The sequence below is a fragment of the Colletotrichum truncatum genome (assembly GCF_014235925.2).
Source record: "Colletotrichum truncatum strain CMES1059 chromosome Unknown Contig_0008, whole genome shotgun sequence".
NCBI classification, from domain to species: Eukaryota; Fungi; Ascomycota; class Sordariomycetes; order Glomerellales; family Glomerellaceae; genus Colletotrichum; species Colletotrichum truncatum.
The window spans coordinates 3,124,433-3,137,671 of NW_027222405.1; the positions used below are offsets into that span (position 1 = coordinate 3,124,433).

At 48.6% G+C, this 13,239-nt stretch overlaps 4 protein-coding genes across 4 annotated transcripts; 2 read left to right on the forward strand and 2 right to left on the reverse strand.

Moving 5' to 3' along the window:
* Window positions 1-1,283: 1,283 nt before the first annotated feature.
* CTRU02_212328 (glycoside hydrolase family 95 protein) lies at window positions 1,284-3,898 on the forward strand (the record flags this gene model as incomplete). Its single annotated transcript, XM_036727032.2, has 5 exons — window positions 1,284-1,443; window positions 1,493-1,575; window positions 1,632-1,716; window positions 1,769-2,848; window positions 2,901-3,898. 5 exons carry the CDS (start codon window positions 1,284-1,286, stop codon window positions 3,896-3,898), a joined length of 2,406 nt encoding a protein of 801 aa, XP_036581276.2.
* A 264-nt stretch (window positions 3,899-4,162) lies between these two features.
* On the reverse strand, window positions 4,163-4,555 carry CTRU02_212329 (uncharacterized protein; the record flags this gene model as incomplete). Its single annotated transcript, XM_036727031.1, has 1 exon — window positions 4,163-4,555. One exon carries the CDS (start codon window positions 4,553-4,555, stop codon window positions 4,163-4,165), a length of 393 nt encoding a protein of 130 aa, XP_036581275.1.
* Window positions 4,556-6,692: 2,137 nt separating this feature from the next.
* On the forward strand, window positions 6,693-7,502 carry CTRU02_212330 (uncharacterized protein; the record flags this gene model as incomplete). The annotated part of the gene is made up of 2 exons (XM_070205812.1): window positions 6,693-6,789; window positions 6,859-7,502. Coding segments are annotated over 2 exons (741 nt in total), but the record flags the coding sequence as incomplete, so codon positions are not given.
* A 5,167-nt stretch (window positions 7,503-12,669) lies between these two features.
* On the reverse strand, window positions 12,670-13,011 carry CTRU02_212331 (uncharacterized protein; the record flags this gene model as incomplete). Its single annotated transcript, XM_036727030.1, has 1 exon — window positions 12,670-13,011. The coding sequence occupies one exon, from the start codon at window positions 13,009-13,011 to the stop codon at window positions 12,670-12,672; it is 342 nt and encodes a 113-aa protein (XP_036581274.1).
* Between the last annotated feature and the right edge of the window lie 228 nt (window positions 13,012-13,239).

Sequence of the window (13,239 nt, forward strand, 5' to 3'; positions counted from 1 at the left end):
GGTGATTGCTTGCCATTTGGTGTGTGACAGGATGAGATGAAAGGGCGAAGCAAGGCATGAAGCAAGGCATGAACTTCTCTCATTTATTCACAGTTGAGAAATGGTCACTGCCAAACATTGTTAACCGTAGTACCAGAAGTAGTATCCTTTGAAATGTCCCCAGATGTTTGCCTCTTATTTACTCTAAGGCATCTGTGGTTTGTGAGGCACTGAGTATATGTTTTCGCGTCCTCGACAGAACAACAGCCAAATGTGGACCAGATATGTGCGTGGTAGAGCAGGTCTCTTAAGTATAACTCGAGTCAAAAATAAGAGAATCGCCTCCATTCAAATGCAATGACATGTTCTGTCATGTGCTATATGTATGCGTGGGCAGTTTTGGCCAGTCGCTTTTGTCATGGGAGACATTTGTCGATATACTATCGTCACACAAAAGTGGCCCAAGACGACGTTTCCCTTGAATAATTAGCAAGTGAGTGGTTTGCATAGAAAATTGGAAGCTCTTGAACATCCATGTGCGGCAATGTTGGTCTCAGTTTCCTGTACAGCATCTCGAATATGTCGCCTGCGCCTACAATTATGCGTAGCGGCACTTGCCATTGTCCTTGACTTTGAATCTAACCTCTCACTCACCAATGTATGAGGAGTTCCAAATTATACATCTCAACACAATGGCTATCTCTCTTGAATCTTACAGCACACGTTCCCGTGTGGGTGAGGTTAATACCAGCACCAAAGCATGGTGACTTTATCCAAGTTTAAGCCTACGCCAGTCAATGAACGTCAGAGCCATTGCAGAGTCCAATATCAGAAGACATAATGAGGATTTACAAGCAAGATCACGGAAGTGATGCCGGAATCGTGTCGTCGACATCCGACCAGTTTGTGGCTGAGCTGCGCCAAGACGCATTTTCTACCCCGCAGTAGCAGTGCTACTGCTCGATGAAATAGCCAGCCGCCAGGCACCCCCATAATCCTGACAGATTGACCAAGGTTTGCGGCAATAGCTCAAGTAACAGCGAAATAAGGTGAACATGCATGGCTGCGTCGCTATGATTTGCACTAATTGGAGGGAAATCTCGCTGTGAAGACAGGGAAAAATTACCCGCACCATGTTCCTGACCCGACTCCGCGCGCCGAGACCGAGTGGTCTTATGGATATCCGCCTGATGAGTCGTCATTGATTTGGCCAACAAAAGGCGGGGTTGAATTGTAGAAAAAGGAGAACCCGTCCTGATGTTTGCGATGGGCATGGACCAAGTGCCTTTGCTCTGCAAGCAAACATGAGGAATCAATTGAAGGGGCTGTGGCTCTTTTCCGTTGGATTCACTTGGTGTGAAGCCCGATCCTTCTGGTCCTCGGTGCCAGCAACATTTGGGGACAGAGATGGAGATGCATATCTGCTCAAGACTGGATATCCTATTGGAAATGGTAAACTCGGTGGTAAGTTTGACTACTCACTAGGTGTTTGCCTTTCTGAGTTTGAATCCAGCAATTCCGTTCGGTCCTCCTGGTTCGGAAAAAGTTAACCTAAACATCGACTCATTGTGGGCCGGAGGCCCTTTTGAAGCTTCCGTAAGTTTCTCCACTATCGTAAACCCGAAGTCAACAGAACTAATAAGTCGCAACAGAACTACACCGGCGGTAATCCGACGGAAGCAAAGTATGAGGCACTCCCCGAGATTCGTTCGACGATATTTGAAAACGGAACTGGAGGTACAAGATGGAAATCGAACTCCAAAAGGAATCGGCTGACGTTACAACCCAGATGTGTCTCCTTTGCTCGGATCTGGAAGCTTCTATGGCGGAAACCGCGTTCTCGCCAATCTTACCATTGATATCGACGGTGTCAGCCAGCACAGCGACTATAGAAGGACTCTGGATTTGAAAACAGGGGTCCACACAACCAAATTCAAGGCGAACGGCACAAGCTTCGAGATTTCGCAGCTTTGCTCTTACCCCGACCAGGTCTGCGTGTACCACATCGCTTCAGATGGGAACTTGCCAGCTGTCAAAGTAGGCTTCGAGAATCAGCTAGTCGACGACAACACTTTCGATGTGACCTGCACCGACGACCATGTCCGCTTTAGCGGTGTCACCCAACTAGGGCCGCCAGAGGGAATGAAGTTTGACTCAATTGCACGAGTTAACAAAGGCGCAGCTACTACCGAATGCACATGTGCAGCTGCATTAAAGATCAACCCGGTAGAGGGCCAAAAGACATTGACGATTATTATCGGGGCCGAGACAAATTATGACCAGAAAAAGGGCAACGCTGAGAACAACTACTCATTTAAGGGCGAAGACCCCGGACCTGTCGTCGAAAGAGCCACGAATTCAGCATCAGCAAAGTCGTTCGACGACATATTGAAAGATCATATCGCCGATTTTCAAGCCCTAGAGGGAGCCTTCGAACTGAATCTTCCAGATTCCCTAAGTTCTGAGGAGAAGGAGACTGGAAAATTGATAACCGACTATGTTTATACAAATGGCGGCGACCCATTCGTGGAGGCTTTGCTTTTCGATTACTCTCGCTACCTTCTCATCACCTCTTCTCGGGAGAACTCGTTGCCTGCAAACCTTCAGGGACGATGGACGGAGCAACTATATCCTGCTTGGAGTGCGGATTACCATGCAAACATAAATCTGCAAATGAATTATTGGGTTGCCGACCAAACCGGTCTTGACAAGACTCAGGTCGCTCTGTGGAACTACATGGCAGACACATGGGTCCCTCGAGGGACTGAAACAGCCAGGCTTTTGTACAACGCGGATGGCTGGGTCGTCCACAACGAAATCAATACTTTTGGCCACACGGCAATGAAAGAAGGCGCAAGTTGGGCGAACTGTAAGTTAATCCCTTCCAGCCAATCTCGAACACGTACTGATCACTCTCCCAGATGCGGCAGCAGGCGCCTGGATGATGCAGCACGTATGGGACAACTTCGAATACACCCAAGACTTAGAATGGTTTAAACGCCAGGGTTACCCGTTGATCAAAGGCGTTGCTGAGTTCTGGCTTTCACAGCTACAGGAAGACCTTTTCTTCAACGATGGCTCTCTAGTTGTTAACCCTTGCAACAGCCCCGAAACGGGGCCGACAACTTTCGGATGTACGCATTATCACCAACAGATCCATCAAGTATTCGAGGCTGTAATTCATGGCGCGAGTCTCGTCTCCGAGTCTGATGCAAAGTTCCTTGATAGTGTGGCATCTAGCCTGGAGCGCCTAGACAAGGGCGTCCATATTACTGAATGGGGTGGATTGAAGGAGTGGAAGCTTCCCGACAGCTACGGATATGACGCCAAATCCACCCACCGCCATTTGTCGCATCTTACGGGTTGGCACCCAGGCTATTCTGTTTCTTCCTTCTTGGGTGGCTACACCAACTCGACAATCCAATCCGCAGTCCAGGAAACACTCATCTCTCGAGGCATGGGCAATGCCGAAGACGCCAACGCAGGATGGGCTAAAGTCTGGCGTGCGGCGTGTTGGGCCCGACTCAACAACACCGAGAAAGCATATGAAGAGCTGCGATACGCGATAGATGTGAACTTTGCGCCAAATGGATTCAGCATGTACTGGGCAATGAGTCCACCGTTCCAGATCGACGCGAACTTCGGGCTGGGTGGCGCAGTTTTGAGTATGTTGGTGGTTGATCTGCCCTTACCTTATGCTTCGAAAGACGAGCTTCGAACTGTGGTTTTAGGCCCTGCCATCCCAAAGAAGTGGGGAGGTGGAAGTGTTAAAGGGCTCCGAATTAGAGGCGGCGGAGTTGTGGACTTTAGTTGGAATGACGATGGTATTGTTACTGAGGCGGTGGGAAGCTCTAGTACCAAAGGTGCCGAGAAGGTACGGCTCGTCAATATTGAAGGGGCGCAACTAGCAGTCCTGTGAGGCTCTCAAGGAGATAATGGGTATCTTGGATTAACCGGCACATGTTCAAGGCAGCATAGCTATAACTCTTGCGAATAATATTGCCCGTTACGAATATGTCACTTGATATGAGATTGTGCAAGTCACATATCAGTCAACGCCCATTGCGTTTCAAGTTGCCATTCAAATTGTACTCATTGATCTGTGTAGAAGTTTGAAGATAGATACACTGGTTCCTTATTTATTTATACAAAAAGCGGCGCAACTTCGAACCAAAACTTTCGATTAAGCAAAGGACACCTGGTACGGCGCATCCCCGCGAGTGAAATACCGCCCCACATCGCAGTCTGCACCAGGGGGGAGAACAATCTCCAAGTGATCCCTGTTCGACTCCTCTATCCGGGCTCTGACTTGCCTAGAACCGCGGTTCTTGAAGTTGAAGGTGATATCATCGTCGCAATCACCGTCGGGATCGCAGGAGTCCCTCTTGGATTGCATCTTGATGTAGATGGGGGTTCCGGCCCATCTGTAAGTCAAGGTTTGGCCGACGTTTGTAGGAGCATTTAGGTTGCTGTTGCTCCCAAAAGGACCGTTGTAGAATCCGTTGCGGGTACACTCAGCGGCTCCATAAGCCGTGGCTAGCATGGAGAGCAGAGAAATCGCGGCTGAAAGTTGCATGATGAACTGATGTAGATGGGCTGCTCTTAAATTGTATGGTGGAAGAAACTGGACGCGTGTTTGGCCAACAGCTAAGCTTGACTGGAAAATAAGTTGGTAGGTAGTAATGAGTGTGGAGGAGTGAGTGAATGGATGGATAGAGCAGCTGTATTGTAGTAAGTCCAACAGGCTCTTTATATAAGTAATCGAGTAGGCGTCGTGCGTGGCTGCAATTTTCGGCGAGCTGGCCCGAATTTCATCTTACAGATTGGTTCATCCCATCGGTAAACCTTAATCAGCATTCCCCGAGACTACTGAGAAGGCGGTAATCGTCTCATAGTTGGAAGTGTGCAAGCTAAGCCTCATTTACGGACAACATACTTTGCGGCTTGGTCCATGTAGAGGATTTCTTTAGGCTTCTGAGCTTAAATTGATATGAATGCGCTTCGTTATTTGCTTTCCTAAAGCGAACAGTTTGAGAAAAACACTAGAAGAACTGACTCGGATTAATTGTGAGGGAAGCTTAACGAGTAATGACCTCCAACCTGTCCGTGAGTTGTGGGCCGGCGACGGCGTTACCGACTCCTTAGATGAGTCTGCACTCAAATTCAGTATAGGTGTCATGAAGTGGCCTGTTTAACCAAACTCGGGTTAGTGTCAACTGGTGGAAAATCAGAGGTACACAAAGTTATGTAGTCAAACAAAGTATTTTAGCGGTTGTATGTAAATCAACGTCAAGTCCGAAGAATCCGGCCGGGGCCTTTTGGCATATTTCGCGAGACTAGACTATCCTGAAATGTCCCGGCGTCAAAGTTTATTAGGACATTGAGCTAAGTCAAAAGAATGATCTGGAATTGGATGGGGTCCTCACATCAGTGCATGCTAGAGGCACAATCTAAATAACCTTCGCAACTTCTATCATTTATGGCTCTCAACCAGGTGTTGAGGTTTAGAGTTGCGAGAGGATTGCACTTTCGGAAATGCTGGAATTACTCAAACCGTCGGGAGACTTTTAAGCAATGTGATGATCAGTAGCAACCCGGCCGTTAACCCGTCTGGTGGGAAAACTCCGCCGCAATCTTCCCTTCTACATGGAACGGGCTTAGGATGGGCGCGAAAGTGCTCCCATCTAACCGACTCCCTCTTGTCGCAAAGTGCGACCACCTGATCAATAGCTCCAATCTGAAGTTCTACCAGTTTTCGTCAATGCGGTTAGCCAGGTGTGGCACAAAATTTCGGCGAGTCTGGCCCGCTCAGGGAACTGCAACTACCACCAGCTCGAAATTCACATCCTAGTCACCCCATACCTAACACTATTTTAGACGATCACAGAAGTTGTACTTGCGATAGCATTTCACAATTGTCTTATTTCTTTAATCTCGCTTAACACAGGTCCCTCAATTAACACACGGACCTCGGTTTCGCTCTCCTTATCCCACACCCGGTGCTAGTCACCCTTCAACTCCTACTCCGTATAGCTACTGCTCTAGTAGCGGAATATCAGGGATCTCCTTAGGGAAACCATTCCTTGTTAGGCGGGGATCGCTTGGGAAACCAGCATAGGCGAAACCTTCTACATTTTCTTCCCGATTTTATCTTCAGAAAAAGTAGTTTGAGGATCAAGTTTGACACACAGGGAGAAACGTGCATATTAAAAAGTGTTAAACTAAGAATCACCACGCTGTTACGGCCAGCTAACTGACAGTGGGTTTGTGTTAACAGTAAGCCAGGGATTGAGAGTAGTAACAGTCGTTCCGTGGTCCTGGTCGAATAGATCGTAGATCTTCAAAGGTCTTGGTGATCAGTCAAGGCCTCAACAAGAGTCGTAGAGTAGTCGTCACTTAGGTATAGCTGAAAGTACCGGTTAGGGTAATCACAAAGTTGATTGCTGAAGAGCTATGGAAGTCTGTCCTCGAGCCCGGCTCGAGTCCATCCTATATACAAGTCCTGAACGGTCCTCCTTATCTTGGCTATGTTGGATATTTGACATATCCAACATATCCGGGGATCGGTTGGATATTTGACATATCCAACATATCCAGCCCGGGTTGTCCTTACCCCGCGTTATCCCCGAGGCCACGTGACTTGTCCATAGTTCTTCCGTTCCGAGGATCCCTGGTTACACCTGTCCGGCTGGGTTACATATGCCCTGCGTTAGCCGCCGGGATCCAGGCGGGGTCGTGTTGGCGACCATGTCCAACGGGTCGTAACATCAGGTCTCCTCTCCAAGGGTCTTGTCCTCAAGACCAGCTTAAGTAGGTCGTCTGCCCTCAGGTGGGAGGGCGCCCAACTTGCTTCCTTTAATGATGCTCACATCATGTCAGGTCGCGTCAAAAAACGAAAGGTCGTTCGATCGTTCGATTCTCGTGCGGAAAAGACAAAGCAGCGCGATTCCCTCTTGAGTCTTATCTTGGGTAATCGTACCGTCATGCCTGTTTGTTCCTCCTGTGAGGTAAAGGGTTTTTCGTCGTGCGAAGCTTCTCTTTCTGATTCCTCTCGATGCGCCGAATGCGTTCGTGGCGGCAAGTCTTACTGCGACCTTCAGGGTCTCAGTGCCCAGCAACTTCGTCGGATTGGTGATCAGCATCAGAAGCTTGAGGATGCTTTGGAGAAGGCAGAAGAGGAGCGTCGTGCTCTGGACGCCAAAGTAGAGCGTCTTCGAAAGCAGAAAAAGATGTGGTTTGAAAAGATGATGCGCGCGGTGCGCCGTGGTATCGACAGTGTGGAGGAGTTAGAGCGTGTTGAGAGAGAGGAGGCAGAGGCAGAGCAGCGTCGGGTAGAACCGGTTCGTCCTTCGGCTGATTCGCCTCGTCTGCCGGTGGAGTTCACAGCGGATTGGGATACCCTGTACCCGGATGTCGCTTTGTCGCCATCCTTGTTGGCTGAGTTTGGTTTGTTGGATTTAGGGTCGGTTGTTGAGAGGCGGAGTACTCCTGAAGCGTCTCCTGGGGGTGTTGGAGGCCCTTAGTGGGTTCCTTTAGGCGGCTCTGGGGTTCCTAAACGAATGAGAGGGTGTTTATCCCGTGGCTTGTTTGATCGTGGTGGACGGATGATGGGTTGTGGTTGTCGTAGTCGAAATTGATTTTTTGGCGTTTGTTTCTCGATTCGTACTGGTGCTTGTCTTTGTTGTTCTTGTTCTTGCTGTCTCTAGTAACGTCCGAGTTCTTCCTGTGCGTTTTCGAGGCTCTGAGGTGGTTCCCATGTGTTGTCTTCGTGTCCGTATCCTTTCCACTTGACAAGGTAGCGGATACTTTTTTGTTCTTCGATGTGATCGATTATCCGTTCGACTTCGTATTCTTATTCGGGATCTACTTCGATATAGTCCGTAGTGTACGATCCCTTTGGTGCTGATTCGAGAAGTAAAATGTGAAAGACTGGATGATACTTTATGCTGTCGGGTAGTGCGAGTTTAAAGTTGACGTTGGATACCTTCTTCGTAATTTCAAAGGGTCTAAGTTTCTTGAAGTCTAACTTATCGCTTGGTCGTTTTGTTTTGATGTTGCGGCGGAGAAGGTATACACTATCCCCCTCCTTTAGAGTTGGTCCTTCAACTCTTGATTTGTTGGCGTATTTGCGCATGCGTTCGCGCACAAATTCGAGGTCTCTGGGGAGTTCCTGCTGGATCTCCTTAAGTCTGTTGATGTCTGCTATAGCTTTCAGAGCTGCTGGGCCTTGTCGAGGTTGTCCGTAGGCTGTTGGGTTGAATCTATAGTTTAGATAGAATGGTGATTCTTTTGTACTTTCTCCTACTGCGCTGTTGTAGGCGAACTGGGCCATAGGTAGCAGTTGAACCTAGTTGTCTTGCTGATAGTTGACGTAGCAGCGTAGGTAGGTTTCCATGATCTAATTGATTCGCTCTGTCTGGCTATCGGTTTGCGGATGGAAAGCGGTGGACATCTTGTGGTCAGATCCTAGCTGCGAGATCAGGGATCTCTAAAACTTGGAAGTGAACAGCTTGTCTCTGTCGGATACGATTTCCTTCGGCATTCCGTGTTGGCTTACGATCACCTGTAGAAACTTGTAGGCGAGGTCTTCTGTAGTGCTAGACTCTATGTACGGGATGAAGTACGAATACTTCGTGAGTCTGTCGACGATGACGAGGACACTGTCGTAGTAGACGTTGGTCATTGGTTCTCGGGACTTGGGTAGTTTGGTGACGAAGTCCAGCGAGATAGATTCCCATGCGGTTTGCGGTACTGGGAGTGGCTGTATCTTTCCATAAGGCTGATGTCGGCTGGGTTTGCTTTTCGTACAAACCTTATAGTCCTTAATCGCTAAAGATACTTCTTGTCGTGTAGCCGTTTTGTCGTAGTGTTGGCGGATGCGTTTCTATGTCTTAGTTACGCCTTGGTGACCGTGTGCGGGTGCGGAGTGTATCTCCCTAATGGCTTCAGGAGACATCCTTCCAGGCGTGCTGGTACTGTCTCTTCTGGCTATCATTAAGAGTCTGGCTGCTGGCATAAGGTCTCTGTTTTTGTCTGTTTTGAGGATAACTCGGGTTTCCTTAGGTACCTGGACCTTATGGTCCGGTCTTCGGCTGAGGGCGTCGGCCCTGCCGTTCTCCTTGCCCTTCCGGTAGATGATTCTGAAATTGAATTCTGACAAGAATTCGGACCATCGAATTTGTCGTTTGTTGAGATCTTTCGATGTGGTGAAGTGTGCGAGGTTCTTGTGGTCGGTGTATACTTTGACTTCGTACTTGGTCCCTGAGAGTTGCGGTCTCCATTCTTTGAATGCCTCGATAATTGCTATAAGTTCCTTGTCGTGTATCTGGTAGTTGAGTTCTGGGCCGTGTAACTTGCGTGAGAAGAAGGCGCAAGGGTGTAGTCGTCCTTCGTCGTCTCGTTGGCCTAGTTGTCTTCCTATAGCGTAGTCTGAGGAGTCGGTCTCGACTTCGAATGGTTTCTCGGGGTTTGGTATAACAAGTATTGGTTCCGATGTGACTTGTCGTTTGATCTCGTTAAAAGCTTGGTCTTGTTCCTTTTCCCATTGCCATGGGATATCTTTCTTCGAAAGTCTCGTGAGGGGGTCGTTTTTGTCTGAGTATCCTTCTAGGAATCGTCGGTAATAGTTCACGTATCCGATGAAGGATTGCACATCCTTGACGTTTTGTGGTGTTGGCCAGTCTCGTACTGCTGCGACTTTGTCTTTAGACATCTTGAGGATTCCAGGGGCTATCGTAAAGCCTAGGAATTCGACTTCTTGGGTGTGGAATTTGCTTTTTTCTGGTTCCACTAGGAGTTTGGCGTCTTGTAGTTTCCGTAGCACTTGATGTACGTGCTTTTTGTGGTCTTCCAGAGTCTTGGAGAAGATTAGGATGTCGTCGAGATAAACTACGACGAACATATCGAGGTATTCTCGTAAGACGTGGTTGATCATCGTCTGGAATGTCGCGGGTGCGTTGGTAAGTCCGAAGGGCATTACAAGGTACTCGTAATGTCCTCGGCGTGTTCGAAACGCTGTCTTCTATTCTTCACCTGATTTCATCCGGATTAGGTTATAGGCTCCTTTTAGGTCGAGTGCTGTAAACCACTGGGCTCCGTGTAGTAGATCTCGTAGTTCGGAGATGAGCGGTAGTGGGTAGCAGTTCTTGATCGTAATGTCGTTGAGTTTCCGGTAGTCGACGCAGAGTCGTACTTTGCCGTTCTTTTTTGGTACGAACAGGATTGGGTATCCTGCTGGTGATGTGGAGGGTCTGATGTATCCCTTCTGTAGATTTTCTTCGAGGTAAGCGTCGAGTGCTTCTATTTCTTTCTGGTTGAGTCCGTAGATTGCTTCTAGCTTTGGCTCCTTCCCTTCCTTAAGGGGTATCTCGTGGTCGTAGTTGCTGTGTTCCGGGAGTCCGGTCTTGAGTTCTTCGGCGAATAGCTTCTGGTATTGCCGGTATTCTTCTGGGATAGACAGAAGTCGGTCTTCCTTGCCGATGTCTGTTGCTGATAACGTCCTGGCGTTTGCATCCTTGATCCGTAGGTATGCTAGAAATCTCTTCGCTTCAGGAGTCTTGAGAGGTTCGTTTGAGGCACCGTTCCGTGGTTGCTTCTTAGTGACTGAATCCTGGTCCTAATGGAGTTGGCCTGTTTTCTAATCTATCCGTGGGTTACTGTCGTATAACTATGGTCTTCCAAGGATGATATCGTACTTGTCTCCTATCTCCGTAATATCGAAGTTTAGTCGCTTATTCCGGCTATGGATCTGCAAAGGGAGTTGCGCTGTCTCCATAGCAATGCGTCCTCCGCCGTACTAGACTTGTTCTCCTTCAACGGTGCTGAGTTCGTAGTAGTCTTCGGCTGCTTTTCTTTTCCAGGTTATCTTTCTTTCATTTACCGTTCTTGGTGATATGAAGTTTCCTTGGGCTCCGCTGTCGATCATGGCGGTAGCTGTTCTTCCGTTGAGCTGTATTTGGACTTGTACATGCTCGTGTCGTTGTGTCGTGGGCGTCGTTGCGCTACATAGGGACCTTGTCTGGACTGCCTGTCGTTGTCCCTTGTCTTCGGTAGGCGAGTCTAGTTTTTTGACTGCTTGTCCGTTCCTTGTTCGTCGTTTTCTTGCTGTTTCTTCCATGCTTCGTCTTTCTTGATATAGTGGACTCGGCGCTGGTCTTGGTAGCAGTGATACCACTGTATTTCTTCGTCAGAGTCCTCTCCAGAGCTGGTGTCGTCGACTGAAGCGACTTCAAAGGCGACTTCCAGTTGGGCATGTTGGCGGGCAACATCGCGAGGTGTTTCCGAGTCGTTGGGGGTGTTCTTGGTCGTTTCTGATTCGACCTGTTCTTCTAGTTCTTGGTTGATCTGGCGGATCCGTGTGGGATCTCCTTGTGCATGTTGTCGTCGTTCGATGTGTGCGTCCAGCGCACCGAGTTGTCGTTGCTATATAGGGTTTTGTGAGTCCTGTTGAATCCGCTGCAGGTGGGCTTGTCGTCCTGCGTAGAGGAGGCTCAGCCTTCGCTGATTGTCTTGTTCTAATTCCTCGTTGTCGTTTATACTGTCGAGCCGTTCGATTGTCTTGCGCTCGATTTTGCTGTTGCTTCTATATCCCGCAGCGAGGGTCCGTTTAGGTACGTTAGTAGTGTCGTAACCAGATCGTTCTTGAGGTTTCTGGGGGTACTATCCTGCGTGTTCCTTACTGCTAGAGTGGATATGGCAGTTGTTATCGAAGCAGGTGGTCTAATTAAGTTGTTTATAAGGGATCGTCTTCGTGGCGATACTTGCTTGTCGTTTCTCTGGTACCGGTTGGAAGCGTTCCTTCTTGGGTGACCTGCATTCGTATGCTAGGTGTCTAATCTTCTAGCAGTTATAGCACTGTCTGTCTTTCTTCTAACTATCGTTCTTTTTATCGTTTCTCTGTGTAGCACTAAGGTCCATTAGTCTACTATGGTGACTATAGGCAGTACTTTGTCGGGGGTTGTTCTAGTTGTTGCGGGGTCTATTGTCGTTTCGCTGGTTGTTGAACTAGTGCTGAGGCTGCTACTGGTACTTGCGTCCTGAGTTGGGGTTTTGTTGTTTTTCGCCTCTTTCCTTTTGTCGTTCGAAAAGCCGGTTGTCGATTTTGATGGCGAGTTCGGCGTACTGGAGAAAGTCGTCAGGTCGATCAATCTTGATGATCTCGTCCTTGACTTCGTCCTTTAGTCCTTGATAGAATATGAAGATCTTGGTTTCCTCGGTGAGGTCGAGTTGAACGCTAAGTTGTCGGAAATTGGCGGAGTAGTCTTTGGCGGACTTAGTCTGCTTAAGTTATGCTAGATCTTGTTCGGCTTGTCGCTTTTCGTCGGGGTCTTGGAAGAGTGACCTGAGCGTATCCTCGAATCCTTTAAAATTGGCGTAGATGTCGCGGGTCTTGGTGGTATACTCGTCGAGGGTCTCGCATTTGAGGTATTCTTCCTGGATTGGTTTAAACTACTTAAGGGCCTTTCCTCGGAGGTAGGTGGCTGCGTGTACTACTTTTTCGGTTTCGTTGGTGAAATCTCTATGGTGAAAGTTCTGGTAATTTTTGACCTGAATCAGGAATCCTTTGAGGGTCCCGGGGGTTCCGTCGTAGGTGACAGGCGCACTGAGCTTGAGCTTTTGTCGTCCTCTGTAGACGGGCGTGGTGACGATGTTAGCGGCGGCCCGGAGGGTGGTGATTTCCCCCTGGAGTTCCTAGATCTTCCGGAGGTTGGCGTCCCCCTTGATGTCTTCTTCCAGCTTCTTGTAGGCCTGTCCAGCATGCTGGAGTTGCTTGTTGAGGTTTTCTATTGCTTGTCGGTTTTCGTTGACGATTTTCTGCATGTCTTTTGTCTCGGCTTCTTGTTTCTGGATTATGCGTCGGAGCTTATCGTAGCTTTCCTTGGTGAAAGAGCCATCTCCATCGGAGTCGTACTTGAGGTCCGGCATGTCGAAGTCCTCAGTGTTGGCGGGCTCCTGCGCGAGGCTCTGAGGCTGGTTGCGCGAAGAGGATGAGGATCCTGGAGTGGGTGATTTGGCAGAAGCGCGAGAAGACATCTTGTCTATACTGTTTAGTAGTTCTCAAAAGGTGACTTACTGAACAGGAGCAATCAAAGTGTTACGGCTAGCTAACTGACAGTGGGTTTGTGTTAACAGTAAGCCAGGGATTGAGAGTAGTAACAGTCGTTCCGTGGTCCTGGTCGAATAGATCGTAGATCTTCAAAGGTCTTGGTGATCAGTCAAGGCCTCAACAAGAGTCGTAGAGTAGTCGTCACTTAGGTATAG